Source organism: Zootoca vivipara, chromosome 3 (genome assembly GCF_963506605.1).
Source record: "Zootoca vivipara chromosome 3, rZooViv1.1, whole genome shotgun sequence".
Lineage (NCBI taxonomy): Eukaryota > Metazoa > Chordata > Lepidosauria > Squamata > Lacertidae > Zootoca > Zootoca vivipara.
The window spans coordinates 8,887,736-8,906,859 of record NC_083278.1 but is presented as its reverse complement, the minus strand read 5'-3'; the positions used below and the strand labels follow the sequence as shown (position 1 = coordinate 8,906,859).

At 41.8% G+C, this 19,124-nt stretch overlaps 1 protein-coding gene across 3 annotated transcripts in view; it reads left to right on the top strand.

Moving 5' to 3' along the window:
• Positions 1–221: 221 nt before the first annotated feature.
• The window catches only part of COG6 (component of oligomeric golgi complex 6), a 56,095-nt gene continuing 37,192 nt past the window's right edge, over positions 222–19,124 (top strand). For 2 of the 3 annotated variants that reach the window (XM_035110205.2, XM_035110206.2), the window contains exons 1-15: positions 255–387; positions 1,976–2,119; positions 3,026–3,097; positions 4,541–4,599; positions 5,902–6,013; positions 7,350–7,432; positions 7,618–7,688; positions 8,666–8,759; positions 10,824–10,952; positions 11,044–11,135; positions 12,400–12,464; positions 12,984–13,075; positions 14,548–14,665; positions 16,384–16,515; positions 17,552–17,719. In XM_035110205.2, the coding sequence (XP_034966096.2) occupies positions 1,979–2,119; positions 3,026–3,097; positions 4,541–4,599; positions 5,902–6,013; positions 7,350–7,432; positions 7,618–7,688; positions 8,666–8,759; positions 10,824–10,952; positions 11,044–11,135; positions 12,400–12,464; positions 12,984–13,075; positions 14,548–14,665; positions 16,384–16,515; positions 17,552–17,719 (1,428 nt within the window). In that variant the 5' untranslated portion in view covers positions 255–387; positions 1,976–1,978. Of the gene's footprint in view, positions 388–1,975; positions 2,120–3,025; positions 3,098–4,540; positions 4,600–5,901; positions 6,014–7,349; positions 7,433–7,617; positions 7,689–8,665; positions 8,760–10,823; positions 10,953–11,043; positions 11,136–12,399; positions 12,465–12,983; positions 13,076–14,547; positions 14,666–16,383; positions 16,516–17,551; positions 17,720–19,124 lie in introns of all 3 variants that reach the window. The other variant, XM_035110204.2, reaches the window with a different exon arrangement.

The following is a 19,124-nucleotide window of genomic DNA, read 5'->3' as shown; positions in this document are numbered from 1 at the left end:
TACAACTCCCAGCATCCCTAGCTACCAGGACCCGTGGTTCAACAGCAGCCGGAGACCCGCGTTTGAGAAAACACTGCAGGGCGGAACTCTGCGCCTCCGGCCACGGGGAGGTGGAGGGAACCGGTGCAGCAACGCTCCCGGTCCGGGTGACGGCACCGCCTAACGCCACGGCGGCCTCAGGGCAGGAGGAAGAGAGCAAACATGGCGGCGGCGGCGGCGGCGGCGGCTGAAGACCAGCAGCGTCCGCTGCAGCCGTTCGCGGCCGGGGCTGCTGCTTTGTCGGGGGGCACTTCCTCCTCCTCGCAAGGGTCGTCTGGAGGGCCCGGGTCCAACCCTCTCTCTCGCAAGCTCCGCAAAGTGCTGGAGACGCGCTTGGAGACGGACAAGGTGGGCGAAGCTCAATAGGGTGACCTGTTGTCAATCCTGCCGCACCTGAGAAATAGGCACAGGCTTTGTGAATCAGAGCCATAGAGAAGGCATCATTCGTGTGGTTCCTTTTCTCTTAAGAGTTCAGGGTGGGGGGGGGGGCGGTTCTTTAAAAATGACTGGCTTAGTTGACGGATTCCGCTTTTCTAGCTGGTTATGAACAACAACACAGCCCTAACCAGGTTTACTCAGAAGTAAGCGCCGTTGAGCTCGCAGGCAATGAGCGGTTCAAATTGATTAAATTATGAATGAGACACACACACACACATATATATATTAGACTAGACATCACCATTGAAAAGGCAGGGAAATGTAATGAAGTAGAGAGGGATCCTTTCCCCCCACATGTGGTGGTCCTGTAAAGGAATCAGGGAATTCTGGGAAGTAATTTACAACGAATTTTTTTTTAAAAAAAGATCCCCCCCCCAAAAAGCCCGAGACATTCCTTTTGGGAATGGTAACAGCAGAAGTCCCTAAAAAACAAAAAATATTATATGCCATCGCTGCAGCTAGAATCTTATAGGTGCAAAGGTGGAGAACAAATACGGTACCCACCAAGTACCCACTAAGGAAGAGTGGCGGTTTAAAATGCTCGAATGTGCTGAATTCCCAGGCATAATGAACAGGGTAAGAGGAAAAAGACAATAAAGAATATAAAGAGGATTGGAAAACGTTAATTGAATATTTTAAAAACCAGTATAAACAAGTAAATAACCTAGTAGGTCTTGAGTAAATCCAGCAGAATAAGAGTTAATAGAATTCAACAGAGGAAGAAATTTGAAGGTTAAAAATGTGGAATATGTGATTTAATAGAAAAATAAAGAAACCAGGAAAAGGGTGGAAGGGAAGTCACTTGGTATGAAAGTTGTAAAATTGGGGGGTGGGGGTGGAGGGAAGGGGATGTGGGATGTGTGGTTTTTTGTTTCTGTATTAAACATGCAAATAATAATAATTATTTTTTAAAAAAAGAAAGGCAGGGTTTTGAAACACACCAAGCTGTTGCTTTCACAAAGCTGTTCAAAACAGAATGGCTATTAAACTACTGTACTCTGTTTCGATTACGTTGGCTAAAAAGAGTATTCTGGCCTCCCCCCTTCCCCCATTTACATAGGGAAGCAAGTTTCCGCTTATGAAGCTGAATATCACTATCCATAACATAAGTCTGATTAGAGCCTTACTGAACTGACTGAATACATCTTTTGCACATAGGAATGAGCATTCCCATCTGGAACCCCTAGCTGAATGCAGCTCAAGCTGGACTGGTGCCCTAGAATTAGTCTTTACAATAGAGGACAGGGTTTAGCTTTACTTGCAAGTATGTAATTAGTTGATTGAGTTGACTGGCATAATTGTATCAAGTTGATGTTTATATTCATATATACGTTGAGTATTTAATCTATATATTTGCTCTGAATTGTAAAGATAGTTTAGCATTGTTAAAATGTGATTTCTCTGTAAATCTGAAGGTGTTTTCTGTTGTGTGTCTTTTAAAAAAAAGAAGTCAATTTTGTATATGAACTGTCAACATGATCTTTGTATATTTTTGTAGGAGATGTTAGAAGCGCTCAAGGCTCTTTCAGTCTTTTTTGTAGAAAATAGCCTGCGTACCAGAAGAAATTTACGTGGAGATATGGAACATCGCAGCTTAGCTATAAATGAAGAATTTGTTCACATTTTCAAGCAAGTGAAAGAGGTATGCCATTTTTATTCATTAATGCTCTAAATGTCCAGCAGGAAGCTGACAGTCAGGGGCTTCTGTAAACCCACCTATATGTCCCTGAGGCAAATGACTGGCTGATAATTTCATTGTTAGGTTCAGTTCCCCTCTACTGTACCTGTCTAATTTGTGGAGAGGTGAAAGAAGCACACAAGACATCACGGGGAAACTGGATTAGGCATGGTTGTGGCTAAATATGTTCATGTTCAGAAAGCAAAAAACAACCACATTGGCCAAACAGGGAACTTGTTAAGACAATCTTGTTAAGAGTAAGATGAGAAGTAGAGTGTCTTGTTTCATGCATACACATTGGGTTCTAGAAAAAATACTGACAGGTATCCCATTTCCTCCACTTCTCTCCATCAAGGGGTGCCCCTCTCACTGGGCACAGTTCAACACCCCCTATGAGCATGTTCACAAAATCTATATAAAATACTACCAGATCTCCATTTGCCACCACACATTTTCTATAGAGATTCCTATTGCTGCCTGCTATCCTGTACAGACTTACCTGGGACTCAGCTTCATTGAATTCAGCGAGTCTTACTCCTGAGTAGACATGTACAGAGCAACACCGTTAGTTATATCTCTGGAGCTATTCAGAGGGAAGCATGAATGCTAAAAGTAACGCTTTCTTATACTGCTGCCCATCCAGTTTCTCCAACACTGAAAAACCAAATCTGGAGCTTCAGGGTGGAAAAATCATTGGATATTCTTATCAGTGATTGTATCATATAACAGTGAAGATTACGCTTGTTAGGAAAACTATCTGATGGTTCTGGTGTTTCAGAAAATTGGGCAGGGGGGAGAAATGTGGAAAAAGCAAATCTCAATATGAGTGCTAGTGTTTTAGGCTACTTGTCTGTTTCTGTGCTCTTTCAGGAACTTGAAAGCATAAATGAAGATGTGAAGTTTATGAGCAGCTGCTGCCAGGACATGACCAATCACTTGAAGGTAAAGAATTGGGGGTGGGGGTTTGCAGATGTATAATTTCTGGCACACTGAGACTTGGTAGTTTCAACAACACAGTATTTTCCCTCAGTACAACGCATAGAGATCACTTTTGATCCCAATGTGAATATTTTTTTTATACAGCCATGGGAATTCTAAGGCACAAAAGGATCCCCTGCATGAAAAGATGTCCCCATTAATTTCTATGGCAAAAGCAGGTCTGTGTTTGGATCCCTTCACTGTTCAGGAATCTACTCCATCTAGTGAAATTAATAGGACATTTTGCATGCGCAAGAGCTCTCTGTGTACAGTATTCGGAGCTTCTGTGCATGTAAATTATCCAGGTTACGTTTCTAAAACACTTTTCCTATGAATCATTATGATCAGTTTGATGGGATGAATATATTGTTGACAGGTTAATGTGGCGGATGTGTTGTCGTTACATTTAACACCTGTCTGCTTTTAGTTAAGTGTCCTGCATTGCCAGGGGTTGGGCTAGATGACCTTTGGTGTCCCTTCCAACTGAACAATTCTATAATTTTTATCCCACCCTTCCTTCAGTGGGTTCCCTTTTTGTTCACACAAGAATCCTGTGCGGTAGATTAGGCTCGGAAAGGGTGACTGATCCAAGTTCATGTCTTAAGTGAGGAGTTGAACCTGTATCTCCACAAACCCAAACCAGCATTCCAGCACACTTGCTATACTTCTGTATTGCACTGGGCCCTAGTTCTAGTATTAAGAAAGACAGTACAGTAGACCTGCAACTTAAGCACATTTATTTTGTGCACATTTACCTGCTTGGAAAAAAGAGGTGTGTGTGTGAGAGAGAGAGAGGGGGGGGGGCATCCGAGAAAAGAAACTTTGGCAATCCCACCTGCCATTGCACTCAGTGTGTTTTGACTACACATAATTTTGTCTTTATGCGCTATTTCTGGAATGAAACCACTGTGTATGTTGTGGGTCTACTGTATATAACAGGGGTCAACAAACTTTTTCAGCAGGTGGCTGGTCCACTGTCCATCAGGCCTTGTGGCGGGCCGGACTATATTTTGGGGAAAAAAATAATGAACGAATTTCTATGCCCCACAAATAACCCAGAGATGCACTTTAAATAAAAGGACACATTCTACTCATGTAAAAACACGCCGATTCCCGGACCGTCCGTGGGCCGGATTGAGAAGGTGGTTGGGCCGGATCCGGCCCCCAGGCCTTAGTTTGCCTACCTATGGTATATAAATACAGAAAGTGCATATATTGGGTTCTGCCTTTCTGCCAGGTTAAGAAAAATGTAGCTTTATTTGTTTCTGAAACCTAACTGCCTTTCTGTTCACTGTTCTACTGTGCTTAAATGACTTGTAATTTGGTTGAAACAGCAAATGAAAAAGTAGAAATATACCTTAAGTCCTTAATGGGGTTTAACTGTAATTACTCTGGTCTGTACTCCAGGCAACCAAGGAGCAAACCCAGGATTTAATAGAAAAGACAACTAAGCTTCAAGCAGAGAAGTATGTATTTGCCTCTTTTGTTATATTTATGCCAAATTAGAATGCTTTTCTGGATTCTCGCACATTTGTGCTGAATGAAGTCACCTTAGGACTGCTTCCAGTGGTCATTTTTATTAAACTGTTCTTCAGATTTTTGCCATGGGATATGCATCTTTCCCTTTTTCTAATCACATAATTTTCAGAGTGAGAAAATTTTGCATTAACTCACTTTGCATAATATTGTGCGAGCATTGAAAGGTCCTCCTAGTATAGTTTCTGAACTTTAAAGAAGTATGGTTCTTGCACTTTGCAGTTCCTCAATAAGAATGGATTACTATTTAAAGTAGACAGGATAAGTTTCAGGGTATGTTCGGTAAACTCAGTTATGCTATGATTTAAAACAGATTAGCACAATAATTGAAATTGCCAAGAATGCAAAGGAAGGTAGCAAGTCATTTTTGTTGTTAGTGGCCCAACATCTAGCCTTTACTCACTGTAATATATGTAAGTATAAAGCTGGTTGAATGACATTCAAGTAGCAGTTTCTTGCAGATGCTTAATTTATTAAGTGGGTATTATTTTCCTGCTTGTTGCATCATTATATTGTCGTATGATTCAATGTGAATCACCAGGGCTATGTTTTTAATACACTGAAGTGGCATAGATCGCTGGATAGTGGATTAAAATCCTATTTTCAGGGTGCTCTCTCTCTCCCCCTCTCCCCCCCTGTGTAATTTGTATAAAAATCCAATTGTTCCATTTATCTGATCTTTATCAGAATATCTAAAACTGATTCTGCTTTCTGGGTCGGATCCAGACCTATGCTCAGCGGAGATCTGCTTATGCTGGAAGAAGGGGGCCAGGGATGCGCTGTTTACTTATTCCTCCTTCCCCCAGTGCCCCCCCTGAAAATCTGTGCATATGGGTGGGGCACCCTGGAGGGCTGCTGCAGGAAGGAAAAACTGGTGAATATTGCCTTCCCACCACCTTCCTGCAATGAAGAACCTCCATTGGATCATGGTGTCCTCTGTGGACAGACGTAGCTGTTCCTTTCGCAGACTGGATGCTCTGGTTCCAACCCATTAATAAATTTCTTCTGATATTTCACTTCAAATATAGTTTCATTTACACTTCAACCTCTATTTTTTCTTTCCATCCATATATTCTATTTTGAAATAGTGATGTATAAGGCTCATTCAAGACAAACGTTTCTGGGAGCATACCCCATAGAACTTATTGGGACTTACTTCTAAGTCGACACACATATACAGTATGACTGTGCTATAAGTATCCCATTTTCAAATTTCAACCTTTTAATTGCAGCCATAGGTTAGAACTGAAAGCACAGATAGCAGATGCTTTCATAGCAGAATTCCAGCTTTCTCCAGAAGAGATGAATGTCCTTCGAAGCACAAGAGATGGGCCTGTTACAGAGGTAACGTGAGTCTGCACAACAATAATATTCTAGCTTTAGCATGTGAGGTGGAACATTTCTATTCCATTTATCTTGTTCCTTTTATATTGTGCATTCCCTATAGCTCCTAATGTATCATAAAGAGTTGTTAATATGATCAAAACTGAATATTTAACCCAGACATCCACCAGCACTTTCATACTAAAACTCTTGGGCTAAACATATTAATGCTGAAATTTGTAAGTTAAGCATATTTGTTACTGAAGACTTGTGTTCATCAGTTATATATTTTTAAAGCCTGTCAAGCATTCTCTATATGCTAAGCCTTACTTCTTCGTTATGAGTCATAGGTTATGAGTTTTTAACTGCTTATAGGTATATTTTTTGTGTTAGTCCCATAATTTTGTGTCTGCATGATTTCCTGTTCTACCTATAAATAATCAAAATGCTATCAGCCATTTATACTCTCTTTCACACACAGACTCTTCTAGTCCTACAAATAAAAAGGAAGAAATAAATCTTCCTTGTAGGGTTGAAAATCCTGGCACACAAAGGTTTTTGAGTTTTTGGCAAAGTTGTTGAGCTTTGTTTAGTTTTGCCCAAAGTTGTTGCACTTTCTTTGGTGAAATCAGAGAGAGAGAGAGAGAGAGAGAGAGAGAGAGAGAGAGAGAGAGGAGAGAGAGAGAGAGAGAGAGAGAGAAAAAAGAGTTTCTGAGCTATTTTTTAATGAAATTTGTCAAAATCTACACTATTGGCATGGGCTGCCATATGTCCGGATTTTCATGGACATTAAAGCGATTTCCACCCGGACACTTTTTGGAAGGGCTGAATACTGACTATGTTCGTGAAATTTCGGATGTAAGGCAAACCTGCTTCCTTGAAAGGATACAATATGGCTTAGCTCATAGACCATGCCTAGTGGTTGACTTTAAATATAGGCACAAACATACCTTGATGTGTATTTAGAGAAATTATGTTTGGGATGGTGATTGTGAACTAAAACTCTTGTTTTAGTATTAATAATAGTGCTGCATTCTATAGCATTGAGATCTTGCCTATCCACCCACTAGAAATTCCTTTAACTGGAAAGTTTGTGGCCTGTAGTACAGTGGTACCTTGGTTTAAGTACACAATTGGTTCCGGAAGTCTGTACTTAACCTGAAGCGAACTTTCCCATTGAAAGTAATGGAAAGTGGATTAATCCGTTCCAGACGGGTCCGCGGAGTACTTAAACTGAAAGTACTCAAACCGAAGCGGACTTAAACTGAGGAATGACTGTATAATGATCTGGGAATATTTCTGTGTGGACAGTTTGCTTTAATAAAATACCAGTGACTCTCAATCTTGTGTTTCCTAGGACTTTTTTAAGGTATTGGGGAGAGTAAAACAAATCCACAACGATGTCAAGATTCTTCTGCGCACAAACCAGCAGAGATCAGGGTGAGTTCTCACTGAACAACTACAAAGCAATGGCGGAAGTAGTAGTCCCCATTCAGTTTAAGCTGTATAAAGTGGGCTGTGGATATATTTGGAACGGGGAAATTGCTCTGAAGATGTGTTTAACTATTTTTTTTTAATTTTCATAAAACACTTTTTAAAAGCATTTAATTGTTTTAAATTTGCAGCCTAGAAATTATGGAACAGATGGCTTTGCTTCAAGAGACTGCTTATGAGCAGCTTTACCGATGGGCTCAAGGTACCTTAGTTTTTTGGGATAATGCTTTTTCTTGAAAAGATGCTTATTTAGAGAATGTTAGCAGTGCTTGATATTAACCACAAGGTGGCAGTCTTGGAACACCTACCAAATTCTATAGCATCAACTTATTACACTCTTCTTTAATCCTGGGATATTTTGTGTGTGTTAATGTGTAAGTTTAGCCAGTACTATTTGGTGCACCAAAATCATCATGGTTTATGGAAATTTTACTGTATTTATATATTGTGTTTCAGGAGGACCTCACATGCATATAATTACATAAAAGTATTAAAACAATAAGCACCAACAACTATACAATAAAGCAAAACAGACAAATGGGAGAAAAATGAAGTCTTTTTGCAAATGTTTGCAGTCACTCAAGTAATACCAACTGCATCTGCATTATCTCCTCTCTTTGTCCTGTCTTTCAGCCACCCACCCAGGTTATTTTTATAACAGGAATGTTTTAATAATAATAAAATTTATTACAGTCCCAAACCAGATTCACATACCGTACTAAGCAAACATAAAACACAATATAATTAAGTTTGAATTAACAATCGAATATGACAATAAACAATACGAATATGACAGCCATTAGAAATGTGGTTTAGGTCTTAGTTTCTAAAATATTATCTAGAGTTTGCATCTGAGGTCTTAGTCTTTGTAATAGCACAGCTTGTTCCCTAAGTTTTATGGCAGCTGGGATGTTGGAATGTTTTAATGTTCTAATATTTGAAGCTCCCTTATTAGCCCCTAGGCATCCTTATCCAATACCTGCTGATTTGGAAATAACCACGTATGACTCAAAATGACAGCCCTGGGCAGGACTCCCAAGTTTAGTCTCCTAGGCCTTGAGATGAGGAGTTTTTAAAATAAGTGTTTTAGGATTGAAACAACTTTTATTCATTATTTTTAGAACGCTGTAAAGATTAGAAACGTTGCTTACTATTGGCTTGATCTTTTCCTCTTTGCAGGCGAATGCAGAACTTTAACCCAAGAATCCTGTGACATTTCCCCAGTTCTAGCTCAAGCAATGGAAGCTTTGCAAGACAGGGCTGTTCTCTATAAGTATGTTGCCTATCTTAGTTGCAGAACATAATGTCACCAAGATTAATATTCTGGGGGCTTCATCCTTCTGGCCAGAAGCTAGCTTAAAAAGTTCGTTCATTGTGGAATTGAATATTTCAAGGCGTGGGACTTTCCACCAATCTACATATTTCTTGCTAAAGATTTGGGATAACTTCCTTTCACATCATAACAGGGGGCTTCCTTATTGCTTGGTACTTGTGTGTTATTGCTTGGTACTTGTGTGTTATGAATAACTTTCCTTTTTTCAGCAGCAGCTGACTGATTTTTAAAGAATGTTAGCAGTGCTTGATATCAACCACAAGGTTGATATTCTATAGCAGGCATAGGCAAACTCAGCCCTCCAGATGTCTTGGGACTACAACTCCCATCATCCCTAGCTAACAGGACCAGTGGTCAGGGATGATGATAATTGTAGTCCCAAAACATCTGGAGGGCCGAGTTTGCCTATGCCTGTTCTATAGCATCAACTTTCTTTTCCTTTAATGAAATGCCTTGCTGAAATGCATTCCTAATATTATTTCTACATTTTTATGTCTTCAAAACACAATGGCACAGTTCATGTGTAACATTAGACTCTGATTTAGTGCTAGTTGGATGAACTTCAGCAAGTTGAAGCAGAACATCAGATTCATGTACTCCCCTTGCCTTCTCTACCCCCCTTGCCCCCCCAAATAAAATAGCTGGGAGGAGAATATCTGGAAAGTTTGGTTTCACTTTCAAGAATCTGCTCATTGTCGGCATCCAGGGGTCAAAAGGCCAGCTGGCTAGCCCCCAGCTGGATCATCTCCTCCTCAGCCTTTGAAGGTCCATCGACCTCTGGCTCTGACATAAATCAGTGACTCAAGCCTCCTAGATTTGAGCACACTATACGCAGCAATGTGAACTGCACAACAGAAGAGGCTGAGGCTTGTGGATACATAGTAAGAACTATGGATTTATTAATCATAAATCAAGACAAACATGTTGTCTCTCCTTGCCCTCTTCTCGGAGAGAGAGTCAAAACGAAAGCAATACAGTGGAAGTTCCATTTACGCCAGCAAACTGTGCTGGAATGTAAACAGACTTGTGACACGTAACAATCCCATGTCTGCAACTAAAGGTAGAATGGAAACTCCCAACACACTTAGCATTACATCCAAGGGATCCTGGTTTAAAGAATAATAGAACTGGAAGGAGCCCTGACGATAATCTAGTCTAACCCCCTGCAATGCAGGAATATGCAGCTGTCGGTTACGGGGATCAAACCTGCAGCTTTGGCATTATCAGCACCATACCCTAACCAACTGCACTATACCTCTGTTAGCAAACTTATTTTCATAATAAACCAGCTGCAAACCCATGGGTTTAAACAAGGATCCCTGATTGAAACCTAATGCTAAACTGGTGTCAGGCAGGCTTAATTTGGCCCATGTGTTGCAGGCTCTCCCCCCCCCCTTTAAAAAACCCTCTGCCATCAATCTAATACAGTGGTACTGTACCTTGTTTTACGAACTTAATCTGTTCCGGAAGTCCATTCTTAAACCAAAGCATTCTTAAACTAAGGCGTGCTTTCCTATAGCAGTGGGAGACTCGATTTACAAATGGAACACACCCAACAGGAAGTGGAACATGTTCTGCTTCCAAGGCAAAGTTCACAAACCAAAACACCTACTTCCGGGTTTGCAGTGTTTTTAATCCAAGTTGTTCATAAGCTTAATCTGTTCTTAAACCAAAGTAGCACTGTAGTTGCTTATATTCCCATATTTTCTATCTTAGGTGGTCATTTCCCATTGGAACTGGAGATGATTAGCTCATCCACATATAATTTATTCAGGGAACCTACTGTCTTTTGAAACAAACCACCAGATCCTGTGTTGGGAGGCTGAGGCAGGATACCGACCAATTTCACGCCGTATTTTCGGAGCTCAAGTGGTGAATTATTCAGGCAGTTTATTTCTGTGCATAGCATACTTAACATTCCCAAAAAGCAAGGCACCTTAATGACTGTAGTGGCAATATAAAGCCCATACATTTTAATAAAGTGCCCCTTCATTTCCACTGTAGATACACCCTTGATGAGTTTGCAACAGCCAGAAGAAGTGCTGTGGTCCGTGGTTTTATCGATGCCCTTACTAGAGGAGGTCCAGGAGGAACCCCCCGGCCTATCGAAATGCATTCCCACGATCCTTTGAGGTACAGCAGTCGTGGAAGCATACGCTGCATAGTGGTTTTGCTGCTAGAATAATCATTTAATGCAGCAGGATGTTTTGGTCTTTGGTTTTAGATATGCAGGAGACATGTTGGCTTGGCTGCATCAGGCTACTGCTTCAGAAAAAGAGCATCTGGAAGCCCTGTTAAAACATATCAATACTGAAGGTATTGCCCCATTTCAGGAAATGTGTATTTGTATTTGTTTTTTAAATCAGTTTTTATTGGTTTTCATACATACTGTATATCATACATTATTCAACTTAATCAAAGAATCATTTTATAAATTCCCCTCTCCCTCCATTTCCATTTCTGGTTTGTTAAACCACTTGTTGCATTCTGCTTCTTATATATATAGTAGTATATTATCACATTGTTGTCTTCTTTGTTCTCTCTAATTACATTATGTATGTTTATTTAAACCCTGCCAAAAAGTCCATACTTTTACATTGTTTCTGCAAATATGTTACAAAAGGTTCCCATTCTTTTCCAAAGTCCTAGTTACAGGTAGGTAGCCATGTTGGTCTGCCGTAGTAGAAACAAAATAAAAATATTCCTTCCAGTAGCACCTTAGAGACCAACTAAGTTTGTCATTGGTATGAGCTTTCGTGTATCTGAAGAAGTGTGCATGTATCTGAAGAAGTGTGCATGCACACGAAAGCTCATACCAATGACAAACTTAGTTGGTCTCTAAGGTGCTACTGGAAGGAATTTTTTTATTTTGTTTTCCAAAGCCATTATTATCTTTTTCACACAGTTTATCTGTCAATTTTGCTAATTCTGCATATTCCATCAACTTTTCATGCCATTGTTCTTTGGATGGTAGTTCTCCCATCTTCCAGTTTTGTGCTATTAAAATTCTTGCTGCTGTTGTCGCATACATAAATAGTGTCCTCAATTCTTTCTTCACACCTTGTCCTAAAAGACCCAACAGAAAAGCTTTTGACTTCTTTACAAATGTTATTTTAAACATTTTTTCCAATTCGTTATAGATCACTTCCCAATATTTTTTTACAATCTTACATTCCCACCACATAGGAAATGTGTATTTGGAATCTCCAGGGAAAGATGTATGTGGCGATAAACATGTGCCAGTGTACTTCAAGCAGATATTTGTTCTGTGTAATTGGGGTATGGGGGCATGGAGGATTGTAAAAAAAGTGTTGGCAAATCCAAGGTCTGCACAGAAAAATGTGGAAAGTAAGCAAGTTAGATTTGGGCGGTTTTACATAATCATTTTATTTGTGTACCGATTTTCCATAATTATAACCATGCTCAAGGCAGCTTATAGTGTGAGAAAAAAGACATAATTCTCACAGAATCTGTGATGTGTTAGAGTTGCCTAGGTGTTCCTTTTTTTCAAGAGCGTGTGTTAATGGGAATCATGGTTGTTGAAATACCTCTGAATAACACTCGCTATGTTTCCTTTCAGGAGTGGAAAAAAATATGCAAGAAGTGATTGGACACATCACGGAAGGCGTTTGCCGGCCTCTGAAGGTGGAGTATGTTGGTTTATGTGTGCCCTTGGAATAAGAGTGCATTTATTAACAAGGTGCATTTTCCCATAGTCCTGTAAACAAAGAGTGAAAAAAGCAAGAAAAAGCAGGACAAAACTTCTTGGATACTTGTCCATTGTTCTTGTTATATATTTCATCAAAACAATACTGGGTTCTTATTTTCCTAAATAATTTCGTCGACGTGAATTTTCCAACCTCACTTGAAGCAAAACTTTTATCACTTTGCGCCCCAAGTTACTGGTCCCAGAAAAACAGACATGGTCAGTGGGAGGGCCAACACTGCAGCCCTGGCTTCCTGCTTCTGAATACTGGGATGGATGAGGGCAAGGTCAGGGCATCAGCTGAACCAATCCAGCGGTCCCTCTGCCGCACCCATACCACCTGAACCCCACCCCACCCCTAATGTCTTACACGCTTGAAGACAACATAGACGTTGTCTTCATAATGGGATGTGAAAGAATTCTGCATAACTGATGTTTGTGTCAATCTGTTTTCTCAGGTTAGGATTGAACAGGTGATCGTAGCTGAACCAGGAGCAGTCCTACTGTATAAAATTTCTAATCTTCTCAAATTTTACCACCACACCATCAGGTAAACTGAAACAAAAGAAAAAAAGCAAATTCCTTGCTTTGCATTACAGTGTTTAGAATTTCAGAGCTGGTAGAGTTGGTTTTGCTGATGTTATCACAACAAAACCCTTTCGATGTGCTTTCAATTCACTTTGCTCCTTATTTTAAATTACATCCCTGGGCTTCTGCCCTCTTCAAGCAATGATACGCTCAGCTTCCGAGGCAACTAGTCAGACCATAATTGGCCATTAGAAAAAGCATCCTTTTGCAGAACACTCGGCTTTGAAGTTGTCCTGCTTTTCTAGTTTTCCTGCAGAATTTCTGAAAGGAGAATAGAATCACGTCAGTTCACTTTACTTCAAAGCCATGGTATTCATTGATGAGAGCAAGTACATGTTCCACATTGTAAAGGGCATTAAACCAGCTGTTCTACATGAGGGAAATAAGTTATGGAACTCAATAATATCAGCATCTAGCAGAGCCATGGGAAGCCTCGGGCCCTCAATATGTTGTAAGACTGCAATTCCATTCAGCTCCAAGCAACGTAGCCAGGGGTCAGGGAAGATAGTAATCATCAACATTTGGAAGACCGCAGGCTTCCCACTCTTCAGAGTTTGGTGGCTTCTTGCCTTTAAAGGTAAAGGGACCCCTGACCGTTAGGTCCAGTCGCGGACGAGTCTGGGTTTGTGGTGCTCATCTCGCTTTACTGGCCGAGGGAGCCGGCGTACAGCTTCCGGGTCATGTGGCCAGCATGACTAAGCCGCTTCTGATCTCAGTCATTCATCAGCCCAACAGATAGGTGGTCTTGTGTGTGTGATGATCCAAGAAAGTGGAGTGAGTTTAGGTAAGCAAACATTTGAGAAACACTCCACTCTTTAAATGCGCTCTCACAAGGAAGTGTCAGGGGACTTATTTTCCACATGGCAACGCTCACAGCTGCAGAAAGTAGATCATCCCATAAACATTGTAAAGGTACCCCTGACCGCTAAGTCCAGCCGCGGACGACTCTGGGGTTGCGGCACTCATCTCACTCTATAGGCTGAGGGAGCTTCCGGGTCATGTGGCCAGCATGACTAAGCTGCTTCTGGCGAACCAGAGCAGCGCACAGAAACGCCGTTTACCTTCCCACCAGAGCTATTTATCTACTTGCACTTTGACGTGCTTTCAAACGGCTTTCAAACGGCTAGGTTGGCAGGAGCTGGGACTGAACAACAGGAGCTCACCCCCATCGTGGGGATTCGAACCACCAACCTTCTGATCAGCAAGCCCTAGGCTCTGTGGTTTAGACCATAGTGCCACCCACGTCTCCTCTTGCCTTTAAAGAACACCTAAAAGCACCAGGCAAGATATAGGTTTCTTTTAGTTACTAGGTGCTACTTTTTCAGAAAAGATTTTGTAGCATTTTATTCAGCTGAATAGCTGGACTTTGATGTATGTCTGCATTGGTTATCGTGAAATTTCTTACTGCCTCTCTTTCTCTCTTCCAATTTCCAGTAATATTGTGGGGAACACCGCAGCCATGCTTTTAACTACTATGGAAGAGATGCACGTTTTGAGTAAAAAGATATTCTTCAACAGTCTGAGCCTTCATGCAAGTAAACTGATGGATAAGGTCTGTTTCAGGGGTTAGTCAACTCTCTCTCCCTTCCCTGCCTCTGCAATTGTAGGTTCTGTAGCATTGTTAGTGGACCCTCTGTGCAGGTATCAAGCGAGGAAGTCCAGATTCTGTACTATCAAAGTGATCACCAACCTCACTGTTGGCTTTTGCACTTCATCTGTGCACTGCTGACTTCGTAGCACCATGTGAAGCTCCCTGGGCCATCAGCACCCTTCGCCACCAAGTCTCACCTATGCTGTTCACTAGACTTCTCTGCCCTTTCCTCGTTCTGCACCTTTTCCCTCCCACCGGCCAATGCCTTTTGCACTTAAAGAAGTGAAACGAGGCCACTGAGTGACAAACTTAGTATACTTTGCTAAGGAACACCTACCTGAAATGAATGCAGGTCAACAAACCAGTAAACTCGCACCGCGTATATTTGCGCTGGGACGCTAAAGAGAAAAAGTTGCCAGTTGTTATTCTCTTAACTGCTGCTACTCAGAGCTCATACATTCTGGTGTAGTTTGTCACTGCTATGCCATGTAGACGCTTGGGATCATAGTCACTGTTATCACCGTTGCTGATCCACAGTGGTCACTATGAAAATCCAGCAAGGTTTTTACAGCAGTGGTCTAGTGTGCAAGGTATTTCTCAGTTCTGTCCTGGTGCGAGCTCCAGAAAGCAGGGCAGGAGGTAGGGAGAATCCTTCGCCCTTTCGTAGTCCTGTTCTTACCCCCTGATACGCAAAAGAAAGCTGCATCAGTGTACTGGATTTCTTGCTACTTGCCCTCATTGTCCCTGCATACACTCCCCAGCACCTGCCCCCTTTTTGAGGCATGGCTACATTTTAGATTGTTCAGTTGTTAGTTGCTCCTAGTTGCTGAGGGTCCTGGTGACCACCCACGAGCCTCTCAGAGTACAGTGTTTTCATAGAGAGTCTCGCGGCAGATCAGCCAATTTTAAGGAACGGTTTTAGGCTTGCAGTAGACACCTGTGTGGTGCACAATTCCACTAGGACAATTTCCCACATGAAAACATTGGCCAAGTGTGGCTCTTCAGCAGTTCACGTGCATCTCCTCAGCCAAGAAATGTACACAGGTTTTGTTGATTGGACTGCTCAGCATAACAGAGCAGTTCTCTCATGTACTGTGGACAGAGAGCTGTGGTTTTCACTCTCCCAGCATCTGAAAGTAAGGTTGAACACCAGGCCCACACGTCAGAAGGAGACCCTTTTCTTTGCTGGAAAAGAAGAAGAAGAGGATCTTTGCTGGTGGTAAACAGTGCAAAGGGATTAGGTTGTAACAGAGCTATGGAAGGAAGAGAGAAGCTGGATGTAGCTCTCGACCCCTTGAAAGGATGCCACCATGGGATGGACAGACGTCTGATACATGGTATACTTCACTGATGTGCTTCCTATATGTTGTCAGGCCCACAACATGCCCTTGATATAGGGAGTTTCGAAGTCACCAGATCCTTATATATAGTGTTTGGTGTTGGGTGTTTCTCAGAAGGGTACTGTAGTAGGAGATGGGTGATTGACTCTCTGGGTATGGTAAACCTGTTGATGACTGTTAACGACTGTGATTAGTCCTACAGGAAAAAGCATGGGATAGTATGCAGATGACCAAAAATAGCTTTAGCATGTGTAATGAGAAAAAGAATCCAATATCTCTATTCAGACCAGGTCTCTCCATAGTTTTCAGTTTAGGAATAAGTTGTAATTTGTTTTGTAGGTTGAACTGCCGCCTGCAGATCTTGGCCCAAGCTCTGCACTGACTCAAACCCTTGCTCTGCTGCGGGAGGTCCTAGCATCGCACGACTCTTGCGTCATTCCTTTGGATACCCGTCAAGCTGACTTTGGGCAGGTAAATTTGGTTGAAATTGCAAGGAGCCACAGCAACTTGAGGGAAGGGCTTTCGGCGGGGCAGGATGACAGGAACCGTAATTCAGACAATCAAATTCCACACTAGGTTTCCCAGTGGGGGGGAAAGGGAGAGATGCTGCTGGATCCGTGGCAATTTCTAATGATAGCAGAAGTGGCATTGTTTTGCGTAGATCAGGATCAAGAATAGACAGTGGTGAGCAGCTCCTGCAGTCATGTCTGGGGCTCTCCTGTGAGAGAAAACATTGTTTTATGTTTGGCAGCAGAGATTTCTAACAATGTCACATGGGTAGATCATGTGACCTAGCCCCCCAACTTCACCTCATTGAGTGCTGGAGACTCCTCATCTCTCAATTATTCTCTGTTTTTGCACAGGGCAGGGCAGGTTTCTTCTTGCTAGCTATCCCTTGACCTCAGGCCTTACCTCTTCCTGTTTACCTCCTTTTAAGTGCCATCTTCGTCGTTTCTCTTCTCCTGTTTAAACAACAGTGATGAGCGGTCCAAGCTTTATTCTGTGGCCCTGTGATGTGATCCTGAGCATGGATGTCCACTAGGCAAGGCATCCCAGACAGTTGCTTGTTGTGCGTTGCATTGAAAACCTCTAAGGGAGGGAGCTGCAGCCTGCTCTGTTGCTGTACTGCTCCTGGTAGGAAGCTGTTGGAACGTTTGATTTAAATGCCCAGCCTCCTTGTAATTCGAACCTGCCTTTTCCTCAGAGCAAGGTTTGGGCATCATAGGCAAGCGTCATCAATTGCCTAAGCTATTGCCTCTGCATCGGGCTGGCAATGACTTGCGCAACTTCCCTGCGCAACATCCTTTTCAGACTTTTAACAAGCCAGCTGACTGTGCAGTAGAGAGCGCAAGTGGCTGGCAATGCTTCTTTGTAGCACCTGAAGCTCCTGTCGGAGGCAAATGTCGTTCCCTCCCATTTCAGCATCATTCCTCAGATTTGGGAGATGTAGAGAAAGGGGAACAGACAAGAATTCCCACCAGTTACAGTATTTTTTGCATGCTCCTAGGTTCTCTCCTGTGTGCTGGATCCCCTGCTGCAGATGTGTACTGTGTCTGCCAGTAACTTGGGGTCTGCTGACATGGCAACTTTCATGGTGAATTCACTTCATATGATGAAGACAACGCTGGCTCTGTTTGAATTCACGGATAAACGGCTAGAAATGTTACAGTACCAGGTAAACGTCCAAAGTCAACCTCCCGATGTTTTCTTTGCTGTTCAATATGAATGGAAAAAATGTGATACAATCTCCTCAAAATGTGTCTGTCCTCATAGACAGGGGTCATTCCACATCAAAACAACACAAAAACCAGGGGTTTTTATCACCCACCGTCTCAGATTTTGATGAAGCTTGGTGCACACCCTTCCCTTATGGTTGAAAGAACCCCCCTTAAATTTTTCCCCTCTATCTCAAACGGTTTTAATTTTATAGCACTTCAAGGTTTCTTGAAATCTGTGTTTCTGTCCCTCTTGAGAACCGCGGCCTTGTGTGCATTTTATTTATTTTTCTCCAGAACCAATGATCAGATCTCTTTGAAATTTTACATAGAGATCAATAACATGATGAGGATTTCAGGAAAAAAAGTACACCAGCACTCAAAAGATTTTATAAATGCCCCCCAAAATGTATAAATGTATATTTTTTTTGGTGGGAAAAACTAGATTTAGAACACCTAAATTTTCAGCGTGAGGGCATGATGGAATCAAAAGTTTTTGATGGTGAAAATTATTCCAAAGACATGCTCTTTCTCAACAAAGAATAAAATTTATGGGTCTCTTATGTCTTGTAAGAAAATTTTACGTTTTTTGGACATTGTGGGGGGAAATGCCTTGCAACATGAGCTACATTTTTTTTCTTTACATGAAGGAAAGACAACACATACAAACTACGTATGTTTTCCCTCTGTGTTAGAATCTTTATTTTAAAATGCCCTCCCTCTTAATGGTAGGGTTAGCTGATTTTTGCATTTTTGCTTAGCAAAACGATAAGACAGGTACAATCAGGCATCGTCGTGCAGGGCTGAGAAGTGATGCTTAAGTTGCAGAATTCACCAGACTATCTTCGCAATGCATTTAAATTTGCCAAATCCTATTTATAGCAGCTGCCTCTCCTAGAACCTTCATATTCCTATGCCCCACAAATAACCCAGAGATGCATTTTAAATAAAAGCACACATTCTACTCATGTAAAAACACCAGGCAGGCCCCACAAATAACCCAGAGATGCATTTTAAATAAAAGGACACATTCTACTCTCATAAAAACACGCTGATTCCCAGACCATCCGTGGGCTGGATTTAGAAGGGGATTGGGCCGGATCCGGCCCCCGGGCCTTAGGTTGCCTACCCATGGCTTAGCACAACAAGCATGGGCTCCAACTGATGAGATTTCAGCTTCTTTAACTCCTCCCTGGTCATTTTGAAACCATGCTACACTGAGCCTAAACCATGGTTTGGCTTGGATTTTCATCCAGATCAGGGCTCATGGCACAGCTCTTTCCAGACAAACTGTGAACTGTAGCCAAGCTTTACCATATGGTTGACAACCTGTGGTTTGTCCGGGAGAGCTGAACTATGAGCCTG